Source organism: Macadamia integrifolia, chromosome 5 (genome assembly GCF_013358625.1).
Source record: "Macadamia integrifolia cultivar HAES 741 chromosome 5, SCU_Mint_v3, whole genome shotgun sequence".
NCBI lineage: Eukaryota > Viridiplantae > Streptophyta > Magnoliopsida > Proteales > Proteaceae > Macadamia > Macadamia integrifolia.
The window spans coordinates 20,542,279-20,566,251 of NC_056561.1; the positions used below are offsets into that span (position 1 = coordinate 20,542,279).

Consider the following 23,973-nt stretch of genomic DNA (forward strand, 5'->3'; position numbering starts at 1 on the left):
GAGGATGGTTAGGAGATCTCAAACGCGACACATACCAGCAGGGTCGCTAGCCGCCACTTCGACAAGCAGCAGCATGACCAAACTGCACTCCGCAAGCAATTTTGAAGCTAGGGGCTCAACTAATGGGAGGGTTTGGGTGGAAGGGCATAAAGGATTTTTTCTTAGGGAGGAAAGGGAGAGAAATATATCTAGGGGCCCGTTTGATAACGTTTCTGCCGTTTCTATTACAAGAAAAGGCAGAAACATAAATTTCCGTTTCTAGAAACATAAACGGAATTGAAAGTGTTTGATAAGTCATGTTTTTAGAAGTCGATAGTAACCAATGAAATAATTGCCACAAGTCCGTTTCTTGATCCATAAATAAGTAAAAATTTCTATTTCTATTTCTGAAAATAAGTGAAACGGAACAGTTTTATCAAACGTTTTTTACTCCGTTTCTGCTGTTTTTGGAAACAGAAACGGCAGAAACGCGTTTCTTGAAACGTTATCAAACGGGCCCTAGGTGTGTCAATCGATCGGGCTGGGCCAGTCTTGGTCGGGCCTAATTGGGCTTAACCACTTGGAAGCCTTGCATCGTGAATGCCCGGTTAAGTAAACAGGCCTAGCTTTGGAGGACATCATACGGTTTATAATTGGACCAGTCAATGTCGAGCTTTAATTGGGCTTTAACCGAACTACGAACCTATTTAAGTCTAAATGGGATCTAAACGTGTCTAGCCTAAAATTCTATTATTAAGTGGCTTGAATGTCCAGAAATATGTGACGCAAATATTTAATAAATAAGATAAGTGATATGAGATTAGGCTTGTTCTTTAAAAAAAAAAAAAGATTATGACCAATACAACTTACAAAATAAAGCTTAATTAATTTCTTACTAATTGTGGCAAAATAGGAATTTTATATAGTACTAAAGGGGGTTGAGTTACAACGAGTCGGTTCAAGCAATGTGTCAATTCGGTCAGACGCACGACGGGCTAGCTACCTGTACAGTGAATGCCCATTTAATATATGTGTCGAGCTCAACACGTTTATTAATCGAGCAGGTCTAGGTCAGGCCATAAATATGTCGGGCTCGATCGGGCCTGCCGGTGCGGGCTCATAATTGACACCCCTTCATATATCTAAGTATACTGATCTTTTCTCATAAAATTACAACTTACAAAATAAAAGCTTAATTAGTTTCTTACTAACAGTGGCAAAATAAGAATTTTATATAGTACTAAAGGGGGTCGAGCTACAACGAGTCGATTCAAGCAATGTATCGGTTCGGTCGGATGCCCGACGGCCTAGTTACCTGCATCGTGAATGCCCATTTTTAATAAATGTGTTGGGCTCAACACGTTTATTAATCGGGCAGGACTAGGTCAAGTCATAAACGTGTCGGGCTCGATCAGGCCTACCGGTGCAGGCTCAAAATTAACACCCCTTCATATATCTACGTAGACTGATCTTTTCTCATAAACAGGCTTAGCTAGGGCAAACATGGTACAGTAGATAATCGGGTCGATCGGTCTTGGGCTTTAATAGGGCTATCATAAACACACTTTAATTGGGCTATAGATCTATTTAACTTTAAACGGCCCTCTTGAAAATTGGTCTCTTAAATGAGCTTAAAAGATAAATACCAATAAAATGAGAAAGATTTGGGCATAGCAAAAAATATCCCATAATTTAAATGAATTAAGCCAAAGATGGACATAACAACTAAGCTATTAAGGTACTCATTCACTAACCGAAGGAATTCAAATCAATTAAACCATGCCTAAGTGACCAAAGTTTCGCAAGTTCAAATCAATTAGCCATGCGTGAAAAAAGATAAATATTCAAATATCAACCACCACCATCTCAATTGTACATATCATAATAGTCTTAGCACTAAATATAAGTAGTAAAAAAAAAAAAAATGTATTAAAGGGGTTGGACTTAGTCAAGCTTAAATGAGTCAATTCAAATAGGGTGCCCATTGAGTTAGGTGATTGCATCGTGCATTACTTGTTTATAAACGTGATGGGCTTAAACTCGACATATTTATTAATCGGATCGGTCTAAATCGGATCATAAATGTGTCGTGTGGGGGCCTGAAATTAAGAGAGTGGATCAAGTTTACTTACGAAAACATACGAGAATGACTCTGATCCATAGATTTAGAATCAATTTTCTTTCTATCAAATTTCATTATTTAATAGCTTCTAAATCCACGACCAGGGATGTACGAATACGAGAACATTATCGTACGTGACACACTGACACCCCTAACTGGGAGTGCTGGACTCGGGTCATTAACCCGGAAACACAGCCAATTTCCAGAAACCTCTTAAGGCTAAACTCCGAGATCTGGAAGCTGTTCCCCTCCGGTATCACGGTATCTCTCCGTCACCGACCACCACCCCAGAGAGAGACAGAGAGACCTCGAAACGTGAACAATGGCGTCGATCCTTAACTGCTTATTGTCACCCTCACCCAACGCCAGCAAACACAACCAACACTGCCACTGGACCTGAAAACCTATGGTTTTTGCTGAATTGGGCACACCAGGTGTCTGCAACCACCCTTAGCTCCTCTCTGCGCGGAAGAAAAGTTCAACTGTAGACCTAGATATTCCGTAAATGGACATACTCTTTGCTCAGATCCAGGCTGATCTGCGCTCCAATGATGCTCTGCGCCAGTCCGGTGCTCTTCTGCAAGCTCTTCAACAGTCGGCTGCCGGTAGAGACATTTCCGTTATTGCAAAATCCGCCTGCGAAGAGATAGTTGCATCTCCGGCCTCCGCCGTCTGTAAGAAGCTCGCTTTCGATCTCATCCGTTCGACTCGACTCACTGCGGATCTATGGGATATTGTTTGCACTGGTGTCCGCACAGATCTTGACTTCCCAGACCCTGATGTCACTGCTGCGGCTGTTTCTATCCTTGCTGCTATACCTTCCTATCGTCTCGGCAAGCTCATCGTTGATTGCAATAAGGAAATCTCCAGTTGCTTTGATTCTCATAGTGATAACCTTCGACATTCGATCACCGAAACGCTTGGATGCATTCTAGCGCGGGATGATCTCGTAACTCTATGCGAGAACAATGTGAATTTGCTCGATAGGGTCTCAAATTGGTGGACGAGGATTGGCCAAAACATGCTTGATCGATCTGATGCAGTTTCGAAAATTGCATTTGAGTCGGTCGGAAGGCTGTTTCAGGAGTTCAATTCCAAGAGGATCAGCCGGTTGGCTGGGGATAAACTAATTGATAGCGAGAACTCGCTTGCTATCCGGTCCAATTGGGTTTCTTGGATGATTGATTTCGTTTGGAAGAGCCGGAATGCCTTGATGGCAAGATCTTTGATTTTACCGATTGAGAGTTTCAGGGTTACTGTTTTTCCACTTGTTTATGCAGCGAAGGCCGTGGCTTCTGGTTCAGTTGAGGTTATTCGGAAGCTCTCCAAATCCTCTGGGAACAGCAGTAGTAATACAAATATGATGAATTTGGGAAACGCAGAGAAGCTAGTAGGTGTTTCGGATGTGGTTTCGCATTTGGTGCCGTTCTTATCATCTTTGGATCCTGCTTTAATATTTGAGGTGGGGATCAATATGTTGTATCTAGCTGATGTCCCTGGTGGTAAGCCTGAATGGGCTTCTCAATCGATCATTGCAATTCTCACTCTTTGGGATAGACAGGAGTTCTCTTCTGCTAGAGAAAGCATAGTCAGAGCTGTCGTTACAAATCTACATCTCCTGGATCTCCACATGCAGGTTCGAATCCCTTTTCTCTTTCTATGCAACAACAGCAACAACAAAAGAGAGAAGTTTACGCAGGCATTGTTTATTTTTATTTGGTTCATTCCCGAAAAGAGAGAAGTTTACACAGGCACTTGTCCCATAACTCTCATCTGATCACATTGTTTTATTGCTTGTTTGTTTGCCTCTGGCTGAAATGGTAGGGACATTCAATTATTATCTGCAAGCCAGTTATGTTTTAGGCACTGCAACTTGGAACTTATAAGCTGAAGAATTACCTTTGCCAATTCATAAAAGAAACTGATATATGGTCCAAGTGTCGAACCTAATCCACAGAGTTGCACCAAGACTCAAATCTTATTCTTGAGGGTGACCTACCCCTTCCCTCCCCTCTCCCCACCCCCCTCCCCCCTCCCCCACCCACAAAAGAAAGAAAGAAGAAAAGAAAATGCTTGGTTGGTTAATTTTAACTCAAAACTTGTTGCCTATTGAACAAATTCCAGCCCTCATCATCCCCTTCGGTTGTTCTTGGTTCCCTTCTGATGGATTCATTTATGCTTCTTCAAACTTCAGCAAGTGACTAACTTGAGGGAAATACCATCTTGTTTGTTGTACTGCCATGGATTCATAGTTATCTCACACCTATCATCATCAATCAATTTGAGTTGTGTTTAATATACTGTCCTTCTCATCTCTGTTCGGTCCTTTCCCTTCCTGAAACATGGTAATACCGCCATATGGAAGTGACATTGTAGTATCATGTTATTGATCAGCTTATCTGTATTATGGATTTAAGATTGCTACCATAATGGCCTAGTTTCTAGCTGATAACTGTTCAAGATAAAATGTAATTGGGGTTTAGCTTCTTCAACAGAACTTTGGTGCTTGGTTTATGAATTACGCTTGTGCATTTATGGGCTTCTTGATCAGCCTTTTTTTTTTTTTTTTTGATAGTGGGAGAGGGAGGTAAGCAACAGAATAAAATTTTATTGTTGAGAAGAAAGTATGGTGCCTCACCATACCCCCACAGCAATGTGTGACAACAATAAAAGAATTCACAGATCCTGTAATCCATCTTGACCTAGTAGACTCTTGAAGGAGCAGTACGCCTGTGAAGCAGGGAACTTTATGTGCCTTAGAACGTGAGAGAAAATCCAAGGGCCTCCTGTTTCGGAATTTAGCCATGATATAGTAGTTGCCAAGTCCTTGTAACCATTATATTATCAAAACCTTCTCTTGATGCATAGTCCAACACTCCAACAGTCTAACCCACTCAGAAGAGAAAGTAGTTCTGACCTTGTAGAATTTCCATATTTAATAGTGTCGGAATAAGCTCCCAGAACAGTTCCCCCAACTTGATGGTCCCAAATTACCCAGGGAAGATCTGTCAAAGTTTAGTTTCACTGCACCATGGGGTTGGAGACCAAAGTAACCCATTATATATTACTCTTAGGTTTTTTATTGGCTTAGTTCACGAGTGGTTTATCCCTGTTGTTATGGAACAGTTTTGGAGGTTGTGCTAATGAAAGAAAGAGGGAAGTTGAAAACTAAGAGTCTGCTCCATATGCCATTGTTTTCCTTGAAGAGAAGGCTACATTTCATTGAATGTATGGTCTGTTATGATATAGTTTTAGTCCAGTTAATCCACTGAAATGTGAAGCTCAATATTAATACGAACCTGTACTCCTATATCTTTTGTTGGCTGAGCTTTGTAGTGAAACCACTTATTTTCTTACAACTTCTTTTGAAAGTTGTCACTCTATGCTCTGTTCAATTTTTCTTAACTCCTGTTTGCCAAGAGAAAAGAGAAGAAAATAAACCCCCAAAACACTTGCTGCATAGTTTCATGAGCACTGTTGATGTTTAGACAACAATTTATCTTCTGGACTTCAAATCTTTCGAGCTGAATACTAAACAAGTTGCTAATGCTTGTCGTGGTTACTGCTTACAGTAGATGCTTCAGATATTAGTATGACCAGACAGTACACTTTTTTATGCTTGCAGGTTTCGTTGTTCAAGAGGCTGCTTCTTATGGTCAGAAACCTAAGGGCAGAATCAGATCGTATGCATGCTCTTGCATGTATATGTCGTACAGCTCTTTGTGTTGATCTCTTTGCAAAGGAAAGTGTCAGAAGAGGACAGAAACCCCTCGCTGGTACGGATATTGCTTCACTTTTTGAGGATGTGAGGATTAAAGATGACCTTAACAGTGTATCTAGTAAAAGCTTATTTCGAGAGGAGCTAGTTGCTTCGCTAGTAGAAAGTTGTTTTCAGTTGTCTCTTCCATTGCCTGAGCAAAAGAATTCAGGTACTGAGAGCAGAGTCATTGGAGCTTTGGCTTATGGTACTGGTTATGGAGCATTAAACTGGACAGAGCCAGCTCTGGAGGTGGTGGAAGTTTGTAGACCTTGTGTTAAATGGGACTGTGAGGGCCGGAGTTATGCCGTAGACTGTTATTTGAAGTTACTTGTTAGATTATGCCATATCTATGATACCAGAGGGGGTGTTAAAAGGGTTAAAGATGGGGCTTCTCAGGATCAGATTCTCAACGAGACTAGATTACAAAATTTGCAGCGTGAACTGATTAAAGATCTGCATGAGGTCCGTAAGCTCTCCCCTTAGGCTCTCTCTATCTTGAGGTATTAAATGCATGAAAATTACCTCGTTTGTTATTAATTGTGGACATTTTCATAAGTTTGCTGTGGTTTTCATCAACTCTAATTTGTAAATACAGTGTCTGATGCTGTGGTATTTTAAGTTAGAAATGAAATAAGGATAAATTATTGGTTTCGCTACATTTCCATCATTTATGTAGTCCCATACTATGCATATTAAGTGCATTGTCCTTGTCATTTTTCATTGTAAAGTCGCTCAAAGGACACTTTTGCATTCTTACTGTTCTTCTTGTGGATAAGTTTACAATGAAGAGAGGGAAATTACTAAGAAACAAATAAACAACTTCTCTAAGCCAGTGTTCATTTGATAAAAAAATTCGAGGAAAGAAAGAAGGGGAATTTTTTTTTTTTTTTGGGGTGGGGGGAATACAACAACAACAACAATATAGCCTTATCCCAACTAAATGGGGTCGGCTACATGGATCTTTGTTCTCCAATCAGTTTTATTCAAAGTCATACATGGTAGAAGGCAGGCTATGCATGTCTTTCCTTACCACCTCTCTTAGGGTTATTTAGGCCTGCTTAGCTCTTTCAATATGAATCATATCACTCTTCTGAATTTGAGCATCCGAAAGCCTCCTTTGAACATGGTCATACCACCTCAAATGACTCATGTAGCTTATTAGGGATTGAAGCTACTCCCAACTTAGTTCTAATATGGTCATTCCTTACTTTGTCCTTCCTAATTTTATCACACATCCATCTCAATATCCTCATCTCCTCTACACTTAGTTTATCTATATGTCACTTTTTAACTGCCCAACATCATAGTTGGTTGGATGACAGTCCTATAAAATTTTGCAAGCTTTAAAGGAATATGCCAATCGCACAACACCCCGGACGCACCTCTCCACTTCAACCAACCTATTATGATTATTTGAGAAATGTCATTCTCTATATTCCCTTCTTTATTTATGATTGAGCCCAGACGTGTAAAATAATCACTTTGTGGAAACTCCTTGTCATCAATATTCTGATGCAGTTGGGCGTTGGGCTTGAGATAGTCTTTGATTTGATTCATTTTTCTTTCCTTTTTAGAGTTATAATTTGTATGGCAGATTTTTATTTGAAGAGATTTTATTTGTATCTTAGTTTAGATGCAATATTTGTTCCAGTTTCAATTAGGAAAATAGGTTTATTTTCAGTCTTTAAATAGTGCTATTGTACCCAACAGAGGACAGAATTGAATGAAACTGAAATTAGATTTTTGGATGAAATTATGGCTGCCATGGGCTGCTTATTTCTTGTTCTCCTTCTCTTAAGTTCTCTCTCTGAACTCGTCTCTTCTTTCCTTCTTATCTTCTTTTCTCTGATATTTTCCCTATTCCTTTGCTGATTACTTCCCAAACCTGAGAATACCCTGTTCTGGGCGGTAGTTACAGCCCTCTTGAAGCTGATCGAATTCCCTCTCCTTTGATCTGTTTGGGCTGAGATTTGGGTCGAAGGCTGCTACCTTGAAGGCGACTCAAACCCTATAATATTAACCCCAAAGCTTAGATCTGCTGCAAGGAATTGACTTGAAACCAGATCTTGTTCTGCAACTTGCGCCAGACTTGACTGCAGTAGCGTAGTTGATGTTTCAACTCCTCTATAGTTTTTAAGGCGGTAAGGCAACGGAGGCGTTTAAGGGTATTTCAGAGCGCCTTAGCGATAAGGCGGGCATAAAGCGTCGCCTTATCGACTAAAGCGTTTGTGTAATTTTTTTATAAAACCAATCTGTTTGGCTCAAATCCTAGTTGAATTCTATTACTCAAATGTTAAATAAATATTAAAGGTTCATATTCATACCAATGTAAGATATTCATCAAGAAAATAAATCAATAAAGTGAATAAACTAAGTTCATCTTCATCAATCATCATAACATATTAACATATAATATAAATATATAATTATGAAACAAAATTATAAATATAAAGAAAAGAAGACATAAAAAATACAAGTATTTATTATACTTATCTCTATGATGTCAAAATGAGTGTCTAAGCCCTAAGGTCATCCACTATATTTCTACTCCTGTCAAAGAAGAATGAAGCTTACCACTGCCGAAGCAAGCTCACCGCTGCTGGAGCAAAATGGTCGTCTGGATCAGTGGTTCTTCCTTGTTCCTTGATTCATTCTCAAAGCCCTTTCTTAAAACCCTTGACAAAATCCAATCCCTGTTTGTGAATCGTGTTTTTGTTTTGTTTGTTTTGGTTATTTTTGGTGGAGTAAAGCTGATCCCATTCATTTCAAGTGTTAACAAAACCATACACCTACCAATAAAAAATCTATATTTGGAATTTTCATCAAGTAATTTTAGAATGTAAAAAAAAAAAAAAAAAAAAAAAAAAACCATAAGGCGCCACTTCACATATGGCGGAGCACTGCCTTACCATCTCTAGACCGCATTAGTGCAAAGGCGTCGCCTTACCAACGCCTTAAAAACTATGAGCTCCTCCATTTGAACATTAGAGGCTTGGATTCACCACGGTTAGGGAAAACGACCTTGTTCCTAGAATTTTGTGAGGGTTGGAACCTTGGACATGCGGCTGGATCGATTTTTGGGTTACCCTAGTTTTGTTTATCGTGAGGAAGAAGAAGCTAAGTCTTTCTTTTTTTACACTTAGACCCTTATTGCTGCTTATTTTCTTTTAGACCCCTATTATCTGATATTTTCATAAATAACCTTCATTTTGGAATTTTATTTCTATTTAACCCCACTACTATCTTTATTTCCAAAATTGATCCTTCTCTTTGGTTTAATTCCTGTTAAGTCCTTAGTCCATTATTTCTCTCTAAAAGCTCCTAAATTGTACCAGAAATTACAATATTGCCCCTGGTTTGTCTAGATTGAAATATTTGTTCTCTTGTGGGCCCATAAGCGATATGATTTCAGTCCTTGGAACTCGGATCCGCATCACACCACCTTGTAACTGTGGTGTAACTAAAGTTGCACAGCATATACTCAATCTTTGTTCTACTTATTTTAAAACCTTTTGATTCCTTTTTTGGGGCCGGGGGGGGGGGGGGGAATATGAAATGTGAAGAAAACAAAGGAAGAAAAGAAAAAGGAAAAGGGTTCCGTTGCTACATGCCATTGCTGTTCCGTTGTGGGGACTCTCAGGGAAGTTTTATTTATTTATTTATTTATTTTTGGGACAAAATGGAGAAATCTCATGATGAGTTGAACTGACAGAAATCCGTTTATTTCAGCAAACAAGCAGCAGGAAATTGAAGTTTTCTTGTGGGCCCTTTCAGATTTTCTGCTTAAACATTCTGTTTTGCCCAAAGTCTGGCCAACTGAAAACTGCTAAGTTGTATGAGAATTGGGGCTAGTTATGGATCAAATAGGGGCATATGTCTTGCAGTTTGATCCATCTAGCTATTAAACCTTGGGGTATGGGAATTTGACTGAGATTGATCTGCCTACTACATATTAGTATATGGGCTTGTAAACGATAACTACTGTCGACAAAATTCAAGTGAGTAGGCAGATCTACATGCATTCATCATTTATATAGAAAACTAAAATTTGGCAACTATTGTGCAATTCTGAACTTGCAAGATGCATCAAGGAATTACAAATGTAACAACAATGTACTAAAAATCTATGTTGTGTAACATTATAAGGGCATCATCATGTGTAAAGACATCCATACTTTGTACTGTGTGCATGCATAAGTAATGGGGAGATACCGTCAAAACAAATCCATAATAGATGGGTTATGGATATTGTTGCATACGTGAGTGGTTTCGATAAAATGAAGGGTCCAGGTATCACAGCTCCCTTTTGCATCTGTAGCATATGCATCCATTTGTATAGCTTTTGTTGATGACAATAAATCTCTGTCTTGATGAGCATGAGAACTTGGTTTTGAAGGTCTATTGGTTCTTAATTAAGGATGGATTTATATTTGAATTGTGACATGTTGTTACTGTACATCGAAGTGAGAAAGCTGAAACCAGGCCCTTTAGTGGGGGAAAAGAAACAAACTTTTTTTTTTGGCGTGCTTTTACTTTTACTTTCTCTTCCTGATATTTCATCTATAAGTTCACATCTCTTATCTAAAATTATGTTGTTTGATAATGATGAGAAATGTACTTCTAATTTTTTCTGCTACGTTTTCCCATGAATTGGATTGTTTTTTTTTTTTTTTGGGTTTCTTTTTTAAGTTTCAATTATTTTGCTTCCCCCTTAAGTGTGGTGATTGTTATACTTTTTCACTCTCAGATTCTTTACTGCATTGCTTGAGAAGCTTTACATCTTACTTTTAACTTACAATTGCTTCAGCTCAGGGAATAGATCCCTTACTGGGGGGATTTTTTTAAACATTAATTATAACATTTTGATAGGAAAAAGAAGAAAATTTATCTAACAACAATTAATGTATTCTTTTCTCATCTACCAAAATATAATCTTTTGGGATTATCTGGCCTCAAAAGTGGCAGGATAGAATGATCCCCATATTTAGGACCTAAAATACTCCTCTTATTAACTTTGTAATCAGTTGAATTAGGTTTGTGTATGCAATTTTTTCTTTTATGCACAACTTGCCTTTAAAGGCTTTCAAGCTTTCAAGTTTCAACCCAATCATGTATGTTCATGTACTTACTCATGACTCATTACACTCTTCTCCCTTCTATCATTGTGAGACTAAAAGGGATCTAAGCTTGCTTTGAACACATGGATCTGAACTCATTGGTTAGGTGAAAAAGAAGATTCACAGAAAAAGAAGGGCCACTAAAATAAGTTAAACTGTTGTAACAATCCAAAAACTTTTCAAACTAATGTGGTCTGCCAAAATCCTACAATACTCTGTTGTTCCACCTATCTAAAAACCTCCTGAACTTGGAAAAATGTGAGTCTTAAGCACCATTAGCCCAAAATTATTTTCCTGTTTTGTCCTCGACTTTAACCGATCCTAAGGGATTAAAAGTAAGAAAGTATTAAGAGCACTTTGAGCTTTGAAGGTTTAAATCTATCATTTCATTGTCGAAACAGCTATCCAAGGGAAATTGGCTGATTGAGTCATTATTCATTCTTGTTATAACAGAAGTCTTGCCTGATCAAAAGATGAACGAAAGCAATATGAGTAAAATAACTGAAAATGTCCCTTTACAAATTTGAACACATTAAATAATAAGGGCTCTTTTGTAAGTTGGGGGCAGTTTCCATCTAGGAAAAATTGGAGACCATGCTGACCTTCTCTTTGGAGGGGTTGGGAGATGAATTTTTCTATTTAATTTTGCGAATTTGTTTTAAGGTGTTTTGCTTTCTTATGTTATTCTTATTTGATTTTATTGCCAATTTATCTCTCTGTCAAATCATTGGAAATATAACGCTTATCGTGTCTTTCACTATGTTTCTTATTTGTCTTTGCTCCCTTGTCAGGTGAACACACCTAGGATATGTGCCCGCCTTATTTGGGCTGTTGCAGAACACATTGATCTGGAAGGTCTGGATCCACTCCTAGCTGATGACCCTCACGATCCATTGAACATTATTGTTGCAAATATCCACAAAGTCTTGTTCAATGTAGATTCATCTGCAACTACATCAAATAGGCTTCAGGATGTGCAGGCAGTTCTTTTATGTGCTCAACGTTTGGGGTCACGTCATCCTAGGGCAGGGCAGCTTTTGACTAAAGAACTAGAGGATTTCAAAACTAATGGCCTTGCTGATTCAGTAAACAAGCATCAGTGCCGTCTTATATTGCCGAGAATTAAATATTGCACGAGTCATCCTGAAAGCAGGTAAGCATTGCAGACTTTAATTTCACTTACTTATTTTGGTGGAGAAACAAAGAAAACTCCTGCCAAGTTATTCTCTACATAGTCTTTGTTAAATCTTAGGCTGTTTATAGAGCTGGCATATTTAATACATTGAGGAGCACAGTTTCAAATATACTGTGTTTTCAGTAGTTCAAAACTGCTGGCTCATTATGTGATTAGACTTTTTAACACATCCACGACATGCAATGTATTCTTCTGTTATCACAGTCAAAAGGGGGTATGATGTAATACTGAAATTGAGGAAGCTCAAAACAGTACCAGGGTAGGATCTTTTCTCAGAGAATAGGGAATTCTAGCAAAAGGAGCTTACTTGTTCTTCCTTATCATTGACTTTTTTTGGAGGGATCCTCACTCAGGAAAAAGCTACTAATTATAACTGTAACTGCTTCATCAAGTCATTCCATCAATTAAGTAGATTTTGGTTTAGCTTGAACCCAAGATGAACAGTACTCCTCAAGGATTTAAGCTTAGGATCCATAGAAGCAACTCTACTAAATAAAGCTTCCAAGGATTTTTGGTAATTACTGATTTTGATGTTGAAAATGTATTCCATAAATTATCTAGAAGCAAGGATAGAATCAAAACTTACAGAAAGAACCATCAGCCATTGGGTTGCAGAGCAGAGCTGAGCTGAGCTGATGCAGGAAAGAGCCTTCACCTACCAACTACCAAAAGTGGTAATGGGTTCCATTAAAGGAAACTAGGGCGTTGATTAATTGAAAAAAAAAAAGAAGGCAGCAGAAACTAACTAGGGATACTGGAAAAATTACAGAAACCACATTTAGGGTTTAATTGAGAACCTATATATCAGAAAAAAAATAAGGAACCAGTGGGGCTGAAGTCCCTGGTCTAGTGGACCATGGGACCCAATGAGCCTTGTTGTTCTGATAGGACAAAGTTCTTAGTCCTTTTGAGTTCAGTCTATTTAGACCTGCTGTGCTTTCTGGACACATTTTGATTTCTGAATATAGAAGACAAACGCGAAGGGTGACAAGAACTTAGGTAAAACATTAAGAATTGATGGATCTGATCTATTCTATAATGATTTGTGAGCGGAATCTTCTGATTAGAATTTGAAGATAAAAATTCAGGTTTAGACCAGATTAATAGCAGGAAAGTAGAAGCAAGAAATAAAAATAAGAGATTGAAAAGCAGAAGAAGAAACAACAGATTAACAAAGGAGACGAGAGAATTGAAAGTGAGAAGTACAAGAATGGAAGATTAGAAAGAATTATAAGACCATACAATCGGCCCTATGCTTAGTGGAGCATATCCTGTCCATGCATTTTGGCTTCTTAGAATGATCCTACATTAAGAACTTTCTCCATATTGATATTTGCCACTCCAAATTAATCTGGTCAGTGCATTTTTGTCCTCCCTACCCATCTAAGTGAGTTTTGAAGTCATTCAATTCATATTGAAGAGCCCACTGCCAACTCATTGAAGGACTTAGTTTTGCCACTGCAACTCTCACTTCTTGGTTTCAGCAATAAAATTCTTATTTTCCAGAAATTTCTGATCGTTTTCTTCTCTTCTACTGGTTGTCAGATTAAATTTGGTTTTAGTTGTTTAAAATGAAAATGGGGGCATTCATCCAAAAAAAAAAAGGGGGAAAAAATACTAGAGACAATACAGCATGCAGGTACAATGCTCCAGGGACTGGGTGGTTGGTTGCTATCTGTGTATGTGATTTTGATTGTTTGTGCATGTATGTGTAAGCTTCCTTTATGTACCTTATCAGGAGGGGTGGAGGGGGGCACCTTAACAAGATTTGGAGAAACACCTAAGCAACGGAAAAAGAATAATAAGGCCCCATTAACTTGTGAGGTGGCCAAATAGAAGGGGCCTTTATGTAATATGGCTTTCATCTCCAACTATGACTCAAAAGTATTGTGGGTGAAACTACTTATAGAATATAAGACTGTTCCGCACCAATATTTTTCCTATAACTCTCATATCACATTGGAATCTTGTGAACTTGGGAGAAAAAAACTCAGGCTAGTTTTCCAATGCCCCAAAGCCATATGACCGAAAAGTTCTAGGGAAAGTCGAGGGAATAGCATGATCAACTCAAACAAACTGCAAGACCTGACGCTCAACTCAAGGTCTAATTTCAGCCTCCCCCCCACACCAACCCCCACACCCCCCCCTCCGAAAAAAAAAAAAAAAAACATTTTAAGTGCTCAAGGATGAGTTTAAGGTTTCATTAAATAACAAGCACCCCATTTCGCCAGTTACGGAACCTGGTGGCATTTTTGCAATTTTTATTCACTTTAAACCCACTTTTAAGGCACTTCCACCTGCTTGGTTTGAGCTGAAACTTGATTAGCGAGATGAGCAGGTCAGGCGACTCAGGCCCTCTTTCACAAGGGCCATCCATTTTCTGCATGCAAAGTTAGTTCTGTTGATGAAAGGTCATCAACTCTGTTGCATTTAACTGCCCTTACTCTTTTTTGTGACTAATAGAGGTATTTTGAATATCCCAAATAATAAATAAATATAAAATCTTCTTTCTTTGTACTCCTAGCATTTTTTTCTATGGCCTGGTAAAATGTGGTGCCCAAGCAGCTCAGCAGGGAACTTGATCTTCCCTGTTTTGTTTTGTTTTGTTTTTTTTTTTGGTTGGAACTTTTCCTTACATTTGTGCTCCATATCGGTTTTGAATGGGCTGCAAGGATGGGAGGACCTATATACTGAATTCCATAAACAGTAGGACCACTTGGACATGTACTCATGACATAAGGTTTTAACTAGTGGAATTGAAACATCAAGTTGTATACAAAAAGATATTAGGATGATCCTGATGTGTCTGATCACATTCATATTTTTCCTTTTCAACATATATAACAAATCACATGTGAAGCTTATTTACAGAATGCATCCAATATCGGCCTTGTGTAAGAGTGGACCGGTAAAAGAATCTGAACCGCGTTAGTATAATCAGCTTAAAAGCTGAAAATATTGTCTCTATTTTTTAAACTCTTGGAATCTAAATTCTGTGGGTTTGAAACTGGGTCCTTCTTGTGTTCATTTGGAAATTGAACATGAGAGATTCTTATTTAGTCTCTCTTGGAAATGATTTGTTTATTGAATTAGTGGTAATGTGTTAGGGTGATTTACATCAACCTCCCCTGGCGTTTGCCTATATTACATCATCCCCCCTAGAAATCCGTTTATTACATTTAAACCCCACCTGAACTAACACTGTGAGAGAGGTGGTAGTTATTGACACATTCAGGATCCTCCCCAATATCTTTCCAGTCTGCTGGCATAATCTGGTCCATCGGGCCAGCAGATTCACCAAGGTCACTTCTGAAAAATCCCAAGCTATGAAATTTATACCTATTGAAGTTCTCAACATACAGATTCCAAATGCAACACAGGACTTGGCTTTCCCTGAAGTCGATGTGGTGCGATTGCCTTCACAAAGCATATTAAGAAGAGCGCCGCAAAGCCCAGGATTATGGGAGAATGCGACGGCCCCAAATTTCAGCAAGGTGGGAATGGCAGGAATCTCCCCAGTGAGGTTGTTGAAGGAAACATTGAAGTAATTCAGCAATGTTAAATTTCCAAGGGATTTAGGAATTGGCCCTGAGAGTGAATTTCCCGATAGATCAAGCAATTGAATCTGAGACAACTCTCCCAGACTCGGGGGGATGCTTTTGTAGAGCTGGTTCTGATGTAGGTCAAGAGTTGTCAGGTATGTCGTGTTGTATAGGGTCGAAGGCATTCCTCCCTATAAGCCATTCCCGGAAGGAACCCGGCGAAATGAGCTTGTGATGTCAAACTTTGATTCAAAGAAAAGCATATATGTAGATTAGATTAGGTTGATACATATTGGACTCACAGCTCAAGCAGAAATCTGCAATTGCTTATCACATTTGGGATTTCACCAGTAAGGCGAAGGTGAGCAAATCAAGAACCTGTAGAAATTCAATGCTTCTGAACTCCTGCGGAATACTTTCGTTTAGTTGGTTAAAACTTACTTCCAAACTCCTTAGCCTTCTGCAATTCGTAAGGCTTGGTGGAATCTCTCCACTTAAATCATTTCTTGAAACATCAAAAGTTTCCATTCGATCGCTGCAGGTTTGTATCGCGGGGATGTCTTCCTGAAATTGGTTTGACTAAGTTGAAATGGCTGAGATTTTTCAGTCCAAGAAGATTGAAAGGAACCAAACTAGTAAAAAAATTGCTTCCAAGATCCAGTAATGCAGTGATGAACAGAAGAAGAAACCGATAAAAAAAATCGTCGGATTCTTCTCATGTTAAGAACTGATCCACTCGTCAACGCCACATGGTTACAAAACTGATCCAATTGTGAATTTTGGTTACATTTAGAAGTGGGAATTTCAAAAACTAATACCTCTCCCACGATGTTAGTTTTGGTGGGTTTAAATGTAATAAATGGATTTCTAGGGGGGATGATGTAATATAGGCAAACGCCAGGGGAGGTTGATGTAAATCACCCTAATTTTTATTTAAAAAGTCTTGTTAGCAATAATTTTTTTGCTTGCCAAAGATTGGAAGTCCTTGGTACTATTAGCTTGTGCCTTTAAAGCTCAACTGTTTTGGAGGCCTGGTATCAATTTTCATGTATCAGTTCTACATAATCATGTGTCATTTTCAGGTGGGCTGGGGTTTGTGAAAGCAGAGGAGATTACCCTTTTAGCCACCACAAACTTACTGTTCAGTTTTATGAAGGATCTGCAGCTCAAGACAGAAAGTTGGAAGGATTGGTCCACAAGGCCATCCAAGAGCTTTGGAGACCTGATCCTAGTGAATTAACTCTTCTTTTAACAAAAGGTGTTGACTCTACTTCCATCAAGGTGCCTCCAAGTGGATATACATTGACAGGAAGCAGTGATCCTTGCTACGTTGAAGCATATCATTTGACTGATTCAACCGATGGAAGAATCACCCTGCACCTCAAGGTTAGGTCTCTTTTTAACTAAAATTGAAATCTTTGTTCTTTCATGAATCGTTTGAACTATGACTTTAAGATCTTTTCATTAGATATTATCAATTCCTTAACATAAGACAGGAATGAGAATATTATAGCATCAGATATGCTAAATATCTGGAATTTACTTCACATTCATACTTTCTATTGCTGTTATTTGTGAATAGTGTCGAGCAGAATTGTTCCCGTGTGACAATGCCAATTGTTTATGAAGCTCGCGCAGGAGCTGTATTATGATGAAAAATCTGGAAAGGGAGCTCTTTCCCTGCTCCTATTTTAATGTTTAGCCTTCTGCCTACATTTTGGCCACTTAGATGTAGATGAAAGTGGGCCTCCTTTAGTTGGTCCTCTCTGAGTTCTGGTAGGCATTCTTGAGCCCATAGAGGCAGTCCATGCATCTTATGCGATGTCTTGTGCCAGCTGTCTTTTTTGAGTACCACCTCCGGCCTCCCATGTGGATTATTAGGATTTTGCAAATGGTTGGTGATTGTATTATACAAGCGAGACCTGAGGTTTCCTTCTCTAAACCACCATAAGGATTCAACTTTAGTAAGTGGGTTACTTGCGAAGATTCAATGAACTCTTAATTTTTCAGGAAAGACAGTTTATTAGTTATTTTCTATTTTCTAGTTTGTAGTATCTTTCTTAGTTTCTAAGTTCTGTTTTCATTATCATAACCTTTGATGGGGATGGCAGCTGCATATTCAGATAATTAAAAGTAACAAAAGACACAGATTTTAGGTAAAACTCTTATCCATTTATCGACCAGAAAAAAAAAAAGAAAGCTGTCAACTGTCTTTTCTCGACGTTTGAGTGATCCTGTTCCTACCTATAATTGTTTATTCATTGATGGGATACATAAAAAATGTAGAAATGATATCACCCCCCTTTCCCTATCTGTTTATACCAAAGCAACCCTGCCCATTATGTTGGTTTTTTATCTGTTCTAACACTAAAGGAAGCTTTCAGAATCCTAGGCTTTCACATGTGTAGAACACTATATTGGGGTTGGGGTTCTTGAGTCTTCATACTTCGTAGAATTAGTCTTTTGTTCCTCTGCATGAATTGTTTTTCATTTGAATAAGGAAATATGGTGCAAGGTAATCGTGAGCATTAAAGTCTGGAGAAATAATCTAGATTCTTTTGCTTGGGTATAGGGGACATTGTTCAAACAAAATTTATCATGGGTCTTATTGTAATTTTTAATTTATAAGATATTGAGAGTGTTGAATATCAAATGGATCAGTCAAGATGGATGAGTTATGGGAATTAAGTTTCATTCCACAGAATCATCTGAGGACAGAAAGGTAAGTAACTCATTGTGATCATAGTTATGTATAGTCCTGGATTTGTTTGGCACTAAAAGAAGGTACAGGTTGAGGCACCCTGCCCATCACCTGTTGCTGCCTGGGAGACGCAACACAAACTCTCTTGCACCATGTTGAGCAATACACACATCATTTCAGCTAACAGCCCTTTTTCGTGTTCCAAACATTATGACCTGAACCTTGTAAAATGGCATCCAATTTTTCAAGTGTTTGCATTTTTCTTATGCCTTTTGACTTTCACGTATTAAGGAGTGACATTGTTGCTCAGTACTTCATAGTTGATGATATTATTATTGCTTGTGACACAACATTTCTGCCCTCCAGTGGAGTATGGTTTCTAGATTGAAATATTTAGTTGTAGCATGATTATGTTATATCTTCCGCTGAAGTTGATTCATTTTGTGGTCTGGCTACCCTTGTGTAAACTAGTGCTCTCAGTTGAGTGGGATAAAATGCAACTTATACTGATCAGTAACATGTTACAGGTTTTAAATTTGACCGAGCTGGAACTTAATAGAGTTGATATCCGAGTCGGGCTATCTGGTGCACTATATTTTATGGATGGATCTCCTCAAGCGGTGCGGCAGTTGCGTAATCTTGTTTCTCAGGTTCTATTTCAAGACTTATATAAAGTTATTTTCCTAAATATGCACAATGTGTGTCACCTTGAACGCTCATTAAATTATAATTCTTTGTGCCCTCTTCTGTTTCTCCTTATGGAACTCTTAAAAGTTACCCTATCATTTATATATTAGGAAATTTATTTTGGCTTTTATCTTTGTACTTTAGGTACCTAGACCTTTTTACTCTTTATTCCTTCAATATTATAAGTCTTGCTCTCCCCATGAAGAACCAAGAATATGTTTATTCCTTCAATAGTATAAATCCTGCAGTCCCCATGAAAAACCAAGAATATGCTTTAAATTACACTGTTGGAGCCAGGATTATCTTCGCTCTGAAGGGGGTGGGGGGTGTTAGATGTTGTCTTCCCTATTGATTTTGAAGGTTTGTGTACAATAAATTCACCAAATGACAGACATTTTCTTGGGGGTGAAAAGGATTTTGACTTAAGAAGCCATAGTTGTCAAGGCATCACCTATGCCTTGGCGCCTTGCTAGTGTTGCCTTACAATTATGTAAGAAGTCAATTTTTGGACAGTAGAGAAATAAGGGGTAGAATCAAATTAGTGCTGGGCCATATGACTGAGGTTGGCCTGAAGTTCAATATGTTACTATTACAGAGGATCCTCTATCCATCCAATGGTCTTGATTAGCTGCCTTAGGCCATCAAAAGGCTTAATCAAGCCACCCATCTAACTCAGCTTATCAAGATTGCCATTTCGAAAAACAATTCCATAATAGAGCTAAAAAGAATGTAGATGCATAATGATATGTATGGTCAAAGATTTCGTTACTTCTCAAGGATCACTGAATCATGAAAGCTGTTATTTTTCATACAAAAGAAAAACCCATCAGTTTATAATAAGATTAAACAGGGAGAAGGGAAGAAAGTAGAAAATGAGAGAACAGTATGAACAATTTGAAATTAAAGTCAACTTGATTGATGAAATTAAGGTGGTCGAGGTTGCCAGTTATCTACCTTTAATTGTGTTTGCTAAATTTTCCCTTCGTGTAAAAAATAAAAAATAGAGCTTCATCATAATTTTCCAAAATTAATAAAGACAAAGGTGGAAAATTCTGATAGAATGAAGCTTACTTTGAGTGGCCAATCACATTGGTTGAGATTTTTCAGTAAAAGAATAGTATTAGAAGAGGAAGAGAGAGATTTAGGAGTTAAATATGCTGAAGTGTTTATTATGTCTACTGCTACTTAATAATTTGCTTCTATTAGTTTTACCATAGACAGACTCAGGACTCTAGATGTAGAAATTGGCTAAAAATGGGACTCAGAGTGGAGATGGTGGAACCACCTTTTTTTGTTTATTTGTTTGAATTTGTTTTAGACCATGGATCAAGGAGTTGTGCTGGGTGAAAAAAAGAGAAAGTGGGCACGGCTATAGCCTCTCTCTTTTTAAACCCCCTCTTTGTGCCTTGTGCACCTTGTGGCCATCCATGCTGGCATTTGTAAATGAGCAAAGATTGAACCATTGAGGTGGAGGTAGGGAGGCCCTGGTTTAGAAAGACCTGCTCCAGAGATGTGAGGGACAATGGAGTAACAAGGATTATCCTCGAAAGTTAAAGCAGAAATCATGCTGTCCCATTCAATGGAGCCCTTGCTACACTGCTCTTAATTAGAGAATTTTGATTTATATGTTTCCTAAAAAAATATGATAAGTATCAATTTGCCCTTGTACCGAAAAGATGGTCTTCTTTTGACAGATATTTCTTAGCCTGACTGTCTTCCCCGCTTATGATCTTAATAATCTCGCATTTTTTATCCCTGAAATGGCTTATACTAAATAAAATCTGTTGATTATTCTATATGATCACACTTTGGCAAGATTAGTTCTTCATATAGTTCTTTCCATGTATAAAGGCTTCTTTAATATGCAGGTGGTTACCCTATTCCTTAGCACCTGTACCTGCACTTTCTTTCCCTATTTCCCTACTGTAACTTTATTGTCTTTCTTCTACTTTGATGATGAGGTTTTATGGTCCATTTACTTCATGTTCCTGTTCCTAGGATCCAGTGCTTTGCAGTGTGACTGGTGGAGTTTCCCACTTTGAGAGATGTGCCCTTTGGGTTCAAGTTTTGCACTACCCTTTCTATGGAAGTGGTGCTGCAGGAGATTATGAAGGAGATTATGCTGAAGAAGACACACATATCGTGAGGCAGAAGAGGAGTTTAAAACCAGAACTTGGAGAGCCTGTAGTCTTGAGGTGTCAGCCGTACGTGATTCCATTAACTGATCTCCTGTTGCCACACAAGATCTCACCTGTTGAATATTTCCGCCTATGGCCTAGTTTACCGGCTATACTGGAGTACTCTGGTGCATATACATATGAAGGAAGTGGTTTCAAGGCTACTGCTGCACAGCAATATGGAGCTTCTCCATTTCTTAGTGGACTAAAATCCCTTTCCTCTAAGCCTTTCCATAGAGTTTGCTCACATGTACTCCGAACAGTGGCTGGGTTTCAAGTAAGTTCAACCATTCTTTCATGATGCCTGGAGTTCGAATGTCGTAGATGTTTTCCCTTTCTGATGTTTATTTATTTGAAATGGTTTTGGTATCATTCTTTTGTCAGTCAATACCTCAAGTATTTAGTGACATTTTCTTTAGTTCTATTCTCCATGGGGAGTTTACTCCAGTGATTCATCTACATCCCTTGTGAGGCAGAAACTTTTTTTTTTCTTACAGCCTACACAATTTGATTTCTACTAAGTATTCAGTCCATTTGGATCGCTCTCTTGAATTATTTGCACCTATTTTGTTAATTGCTACTTCTTTATCTTGGAACAGTTATGTTTTGCTGCCAAGACTTGGTTTGGTGGCTTCTTGGGTTTGATGATATTTGGTGCTAGTGAGGTGAGCAGAAATGTGGATCTGGGAGACGAGACAACAACAATGATGTGCAAATTTGTGGTCCGGGCCTCTGATGCATCAATCGTAAAGGAGATCGGATCAGATATACAGGGGTGGTTAGATGATATTACGGATGGCGGTGTGGAATACATGCCAGAAGATGAGGTGAAGTTGGCTGCAGTAGAGAGGCTGAGGACCTCAATGGAACGGGTAGCTTTGCTCAAGGCTGCTCAACCACCACCAAAACAGTCGAAACCTGATGAAGAAGAAGAGGAAGAGGAGGAAACTGATGAGATAAAGAATAATGAAAAGAAAGAAAATGGCGAAGAAGATGGTAAACCGAAGGGTCCTTCAACCCTATCGAAGTTGACGGCAGAGGAAGCTGAGCATCGTGCACTTCAGGCAGCAGTTCTGCAGGAATGGCATATGCTTTGCCAAGAGAGAGGGACAAAAGTTCACTGATTGTACTCATGTTTCTTCAGGTTTGGCTTTCTACTATTGTAATCTAATTCTCTTCTTCATTTGGAAGTAACGGACTAGCAACGGAAAGTGTGATCATGGAGTTGCATTTTCATTTTCGTTTTCCTCTTCATTTTTTTTTCTTCTTTCATTGTACTTTTTTTGGGTGTCCCTCTTCCTTTCTCACCCCTCAATTTTTATATATGCTTTTCGGCTCTGTTGTACATCATGTAACAGTTTGTTACTTTAGCTTTGAATTGAGAAACTTATGAAGTACCTATATTGTTTTATGTTGTTCTTACTGTTCAATTCATTAAGCCTTATCACGATTAAATGCGGTCGATCCTTTTTCGCCATGCAACATAGAAGAAGTTTTTAAAATGTTTGGCTGTGGCTATTCACTAGGTTGTGTTTTTCCTCCCTACCCTGTTTGGAATTTGATGGTGATTAGAGCCTGATGGAAGTCTACCATCTAGTGAACGTAAGGTGCATTGTAGGGAACTTGGGATTGTCTAAGTTTAAATTTGAATGAAGTTTCTATAAAAAAGAACCCTTCAGTCTATTTTTGAATATTTGTGGGCACAGGCCTATGGATTCAAAACTCAGAATCCGTGTCTGGATCGGCTGGAATCAGAAGAATCTGATTCTGGGATCCATGGGACACGGACTGGTCAATTTTTAAGGTTTGTATAGAATGAAATCATTCACATGAATTTGTTCCGGTGATGAGTGTAAGAGCTTAGCAAAGTGGGACAGTTTCATCCCAAGTGACAACCAGAAAGCCTTGAATTTTAGTGTTTTCGTTTTTTTGTTTTTTTGTTTTTTTGTTTTTTTGTTTTTTTTTTTGTTTTTGTTTCTTTTTTGGTTTTAAATGTTTTCCTCTCTGAATTCGGTGGTGCATTTGAAGCAAAACTATTATGACTTTATAAGCTTTAAATTAAGGATTTTAAGTTTGAGCTTGGGATGACACTGACTCTGTTCTGATCCCAAGCCGAGTTTGGCAGATTCAGGGATCAAAACCCTAGAATCGTGGGATTTCTAGTATCACCACATGGCAAAACAAATCATTTGAAAAAGAATCTTAGTCTATGACTTTTTTTTTTTTGGTAACAGAAAATCTATTGAGAAAACCGTGAGTTACACATGGAGGTTGGAGTTTGGTTCTCCCACAACCACTTTTTTTTTTTATTAACCAAGGTGTCCGGCCAGCTTACGTGCATCTCGACTAATCTTTAGGGAGACTAGTGCAACAATCAATCACCACAGTCTCCACTTAAATCGTAAATGCACAGATGGGGAATCGAACTTGAGACTGTGCATTTATCCACACAATCCCCAATTCGCCTTAACCATCTGAGCAACCCACATATAGATATTTTCCCACAACCACGGAGTGGTTAACAGTCAAATTGTTGTACACGGTATAGACATGGCCTTCTTTGCTAGGGATTCTGCAACAACGTTGATCTCCTTAGGAATAGAAGAAAAGTTACAAACCAAAAAATTAACAAAGATGTGGAGGATATTTGATATGGTCAGTTGAACATCAAGGGAAGGTATTTTATACAGCTC

General features: G+C 38.4%; 1 protein-coding gene across 2 annotated transcripts; it reads left to right on the forward strand.

Annotated features, from left to right (window-relative positions):
* Positions 1-2,263: 2,263 nt before the first annotated feature.
* LOC122078819 (protein TPLATE-like) lies at positions 2,264-22,691 on the forward strand. Of its 2 annotated transcripts, XM_042644963.1 has the most exons (7): positions 2,270-3,737; positions 5,727-6,323; positions 11,770-12,131; positions 16,798-17,101; positions 18,944-19,066; positions 21,102-21,557; positions 21,880-22,691. In XM_042644963.1, the coding sequence occupies exons 1-7, from the start codon at positions 2,607-2,609 to the stop codon at positions 22,402-22,404; spliced, it is 3,498 nt and encodes a 1,165-aa protein (XP_042500897.1). In that variant the 5' UTR covers positions 2,270-2,606; the 3' UTR covers positions 22,405-22,691. The 2 variants fall into 2 exon arrangements, with proteins under 2 accessions (XP_042500898.1, XP_042500897.1); XM_042644964.1 differs by lacking the exon at positions 21,880-22,691 and having other exon boundaries at positions 2,264-3,737; positions 21,109-21,262.
* The last annotated feature ends 1,282 nt before the right edge of the window (positions 22,692-23,973 follow it).

What these genes read in the sequence shown, in the direction of transcription:
- LOC122078819 (XM_042644963.1), top strand. Translation starts at nt 2,607, where the DNA reads ATGGACATACTCTTTGCTCAGATCCAGGCTGATCTGCGCTCCAATGAT. An exon ending in TGATTAAAGATCTGCATGAG is followed by an intron (nt 6,324 to 11,769) that starts GTCCGTAAGCTC and finishes CTCCCTTGTCAG; the next exon opens with GTGAACACACCTAGGATATG. An exon ending in ACGAGTCATCCTGAAAGCAG is followed by an intron (nt 12,132 to 16,797) that starts GTAAGCATTGCA and finishes TGTCATTTTCAG; the next exon opens with GTGGGCTGGGGTTTGTGAAA.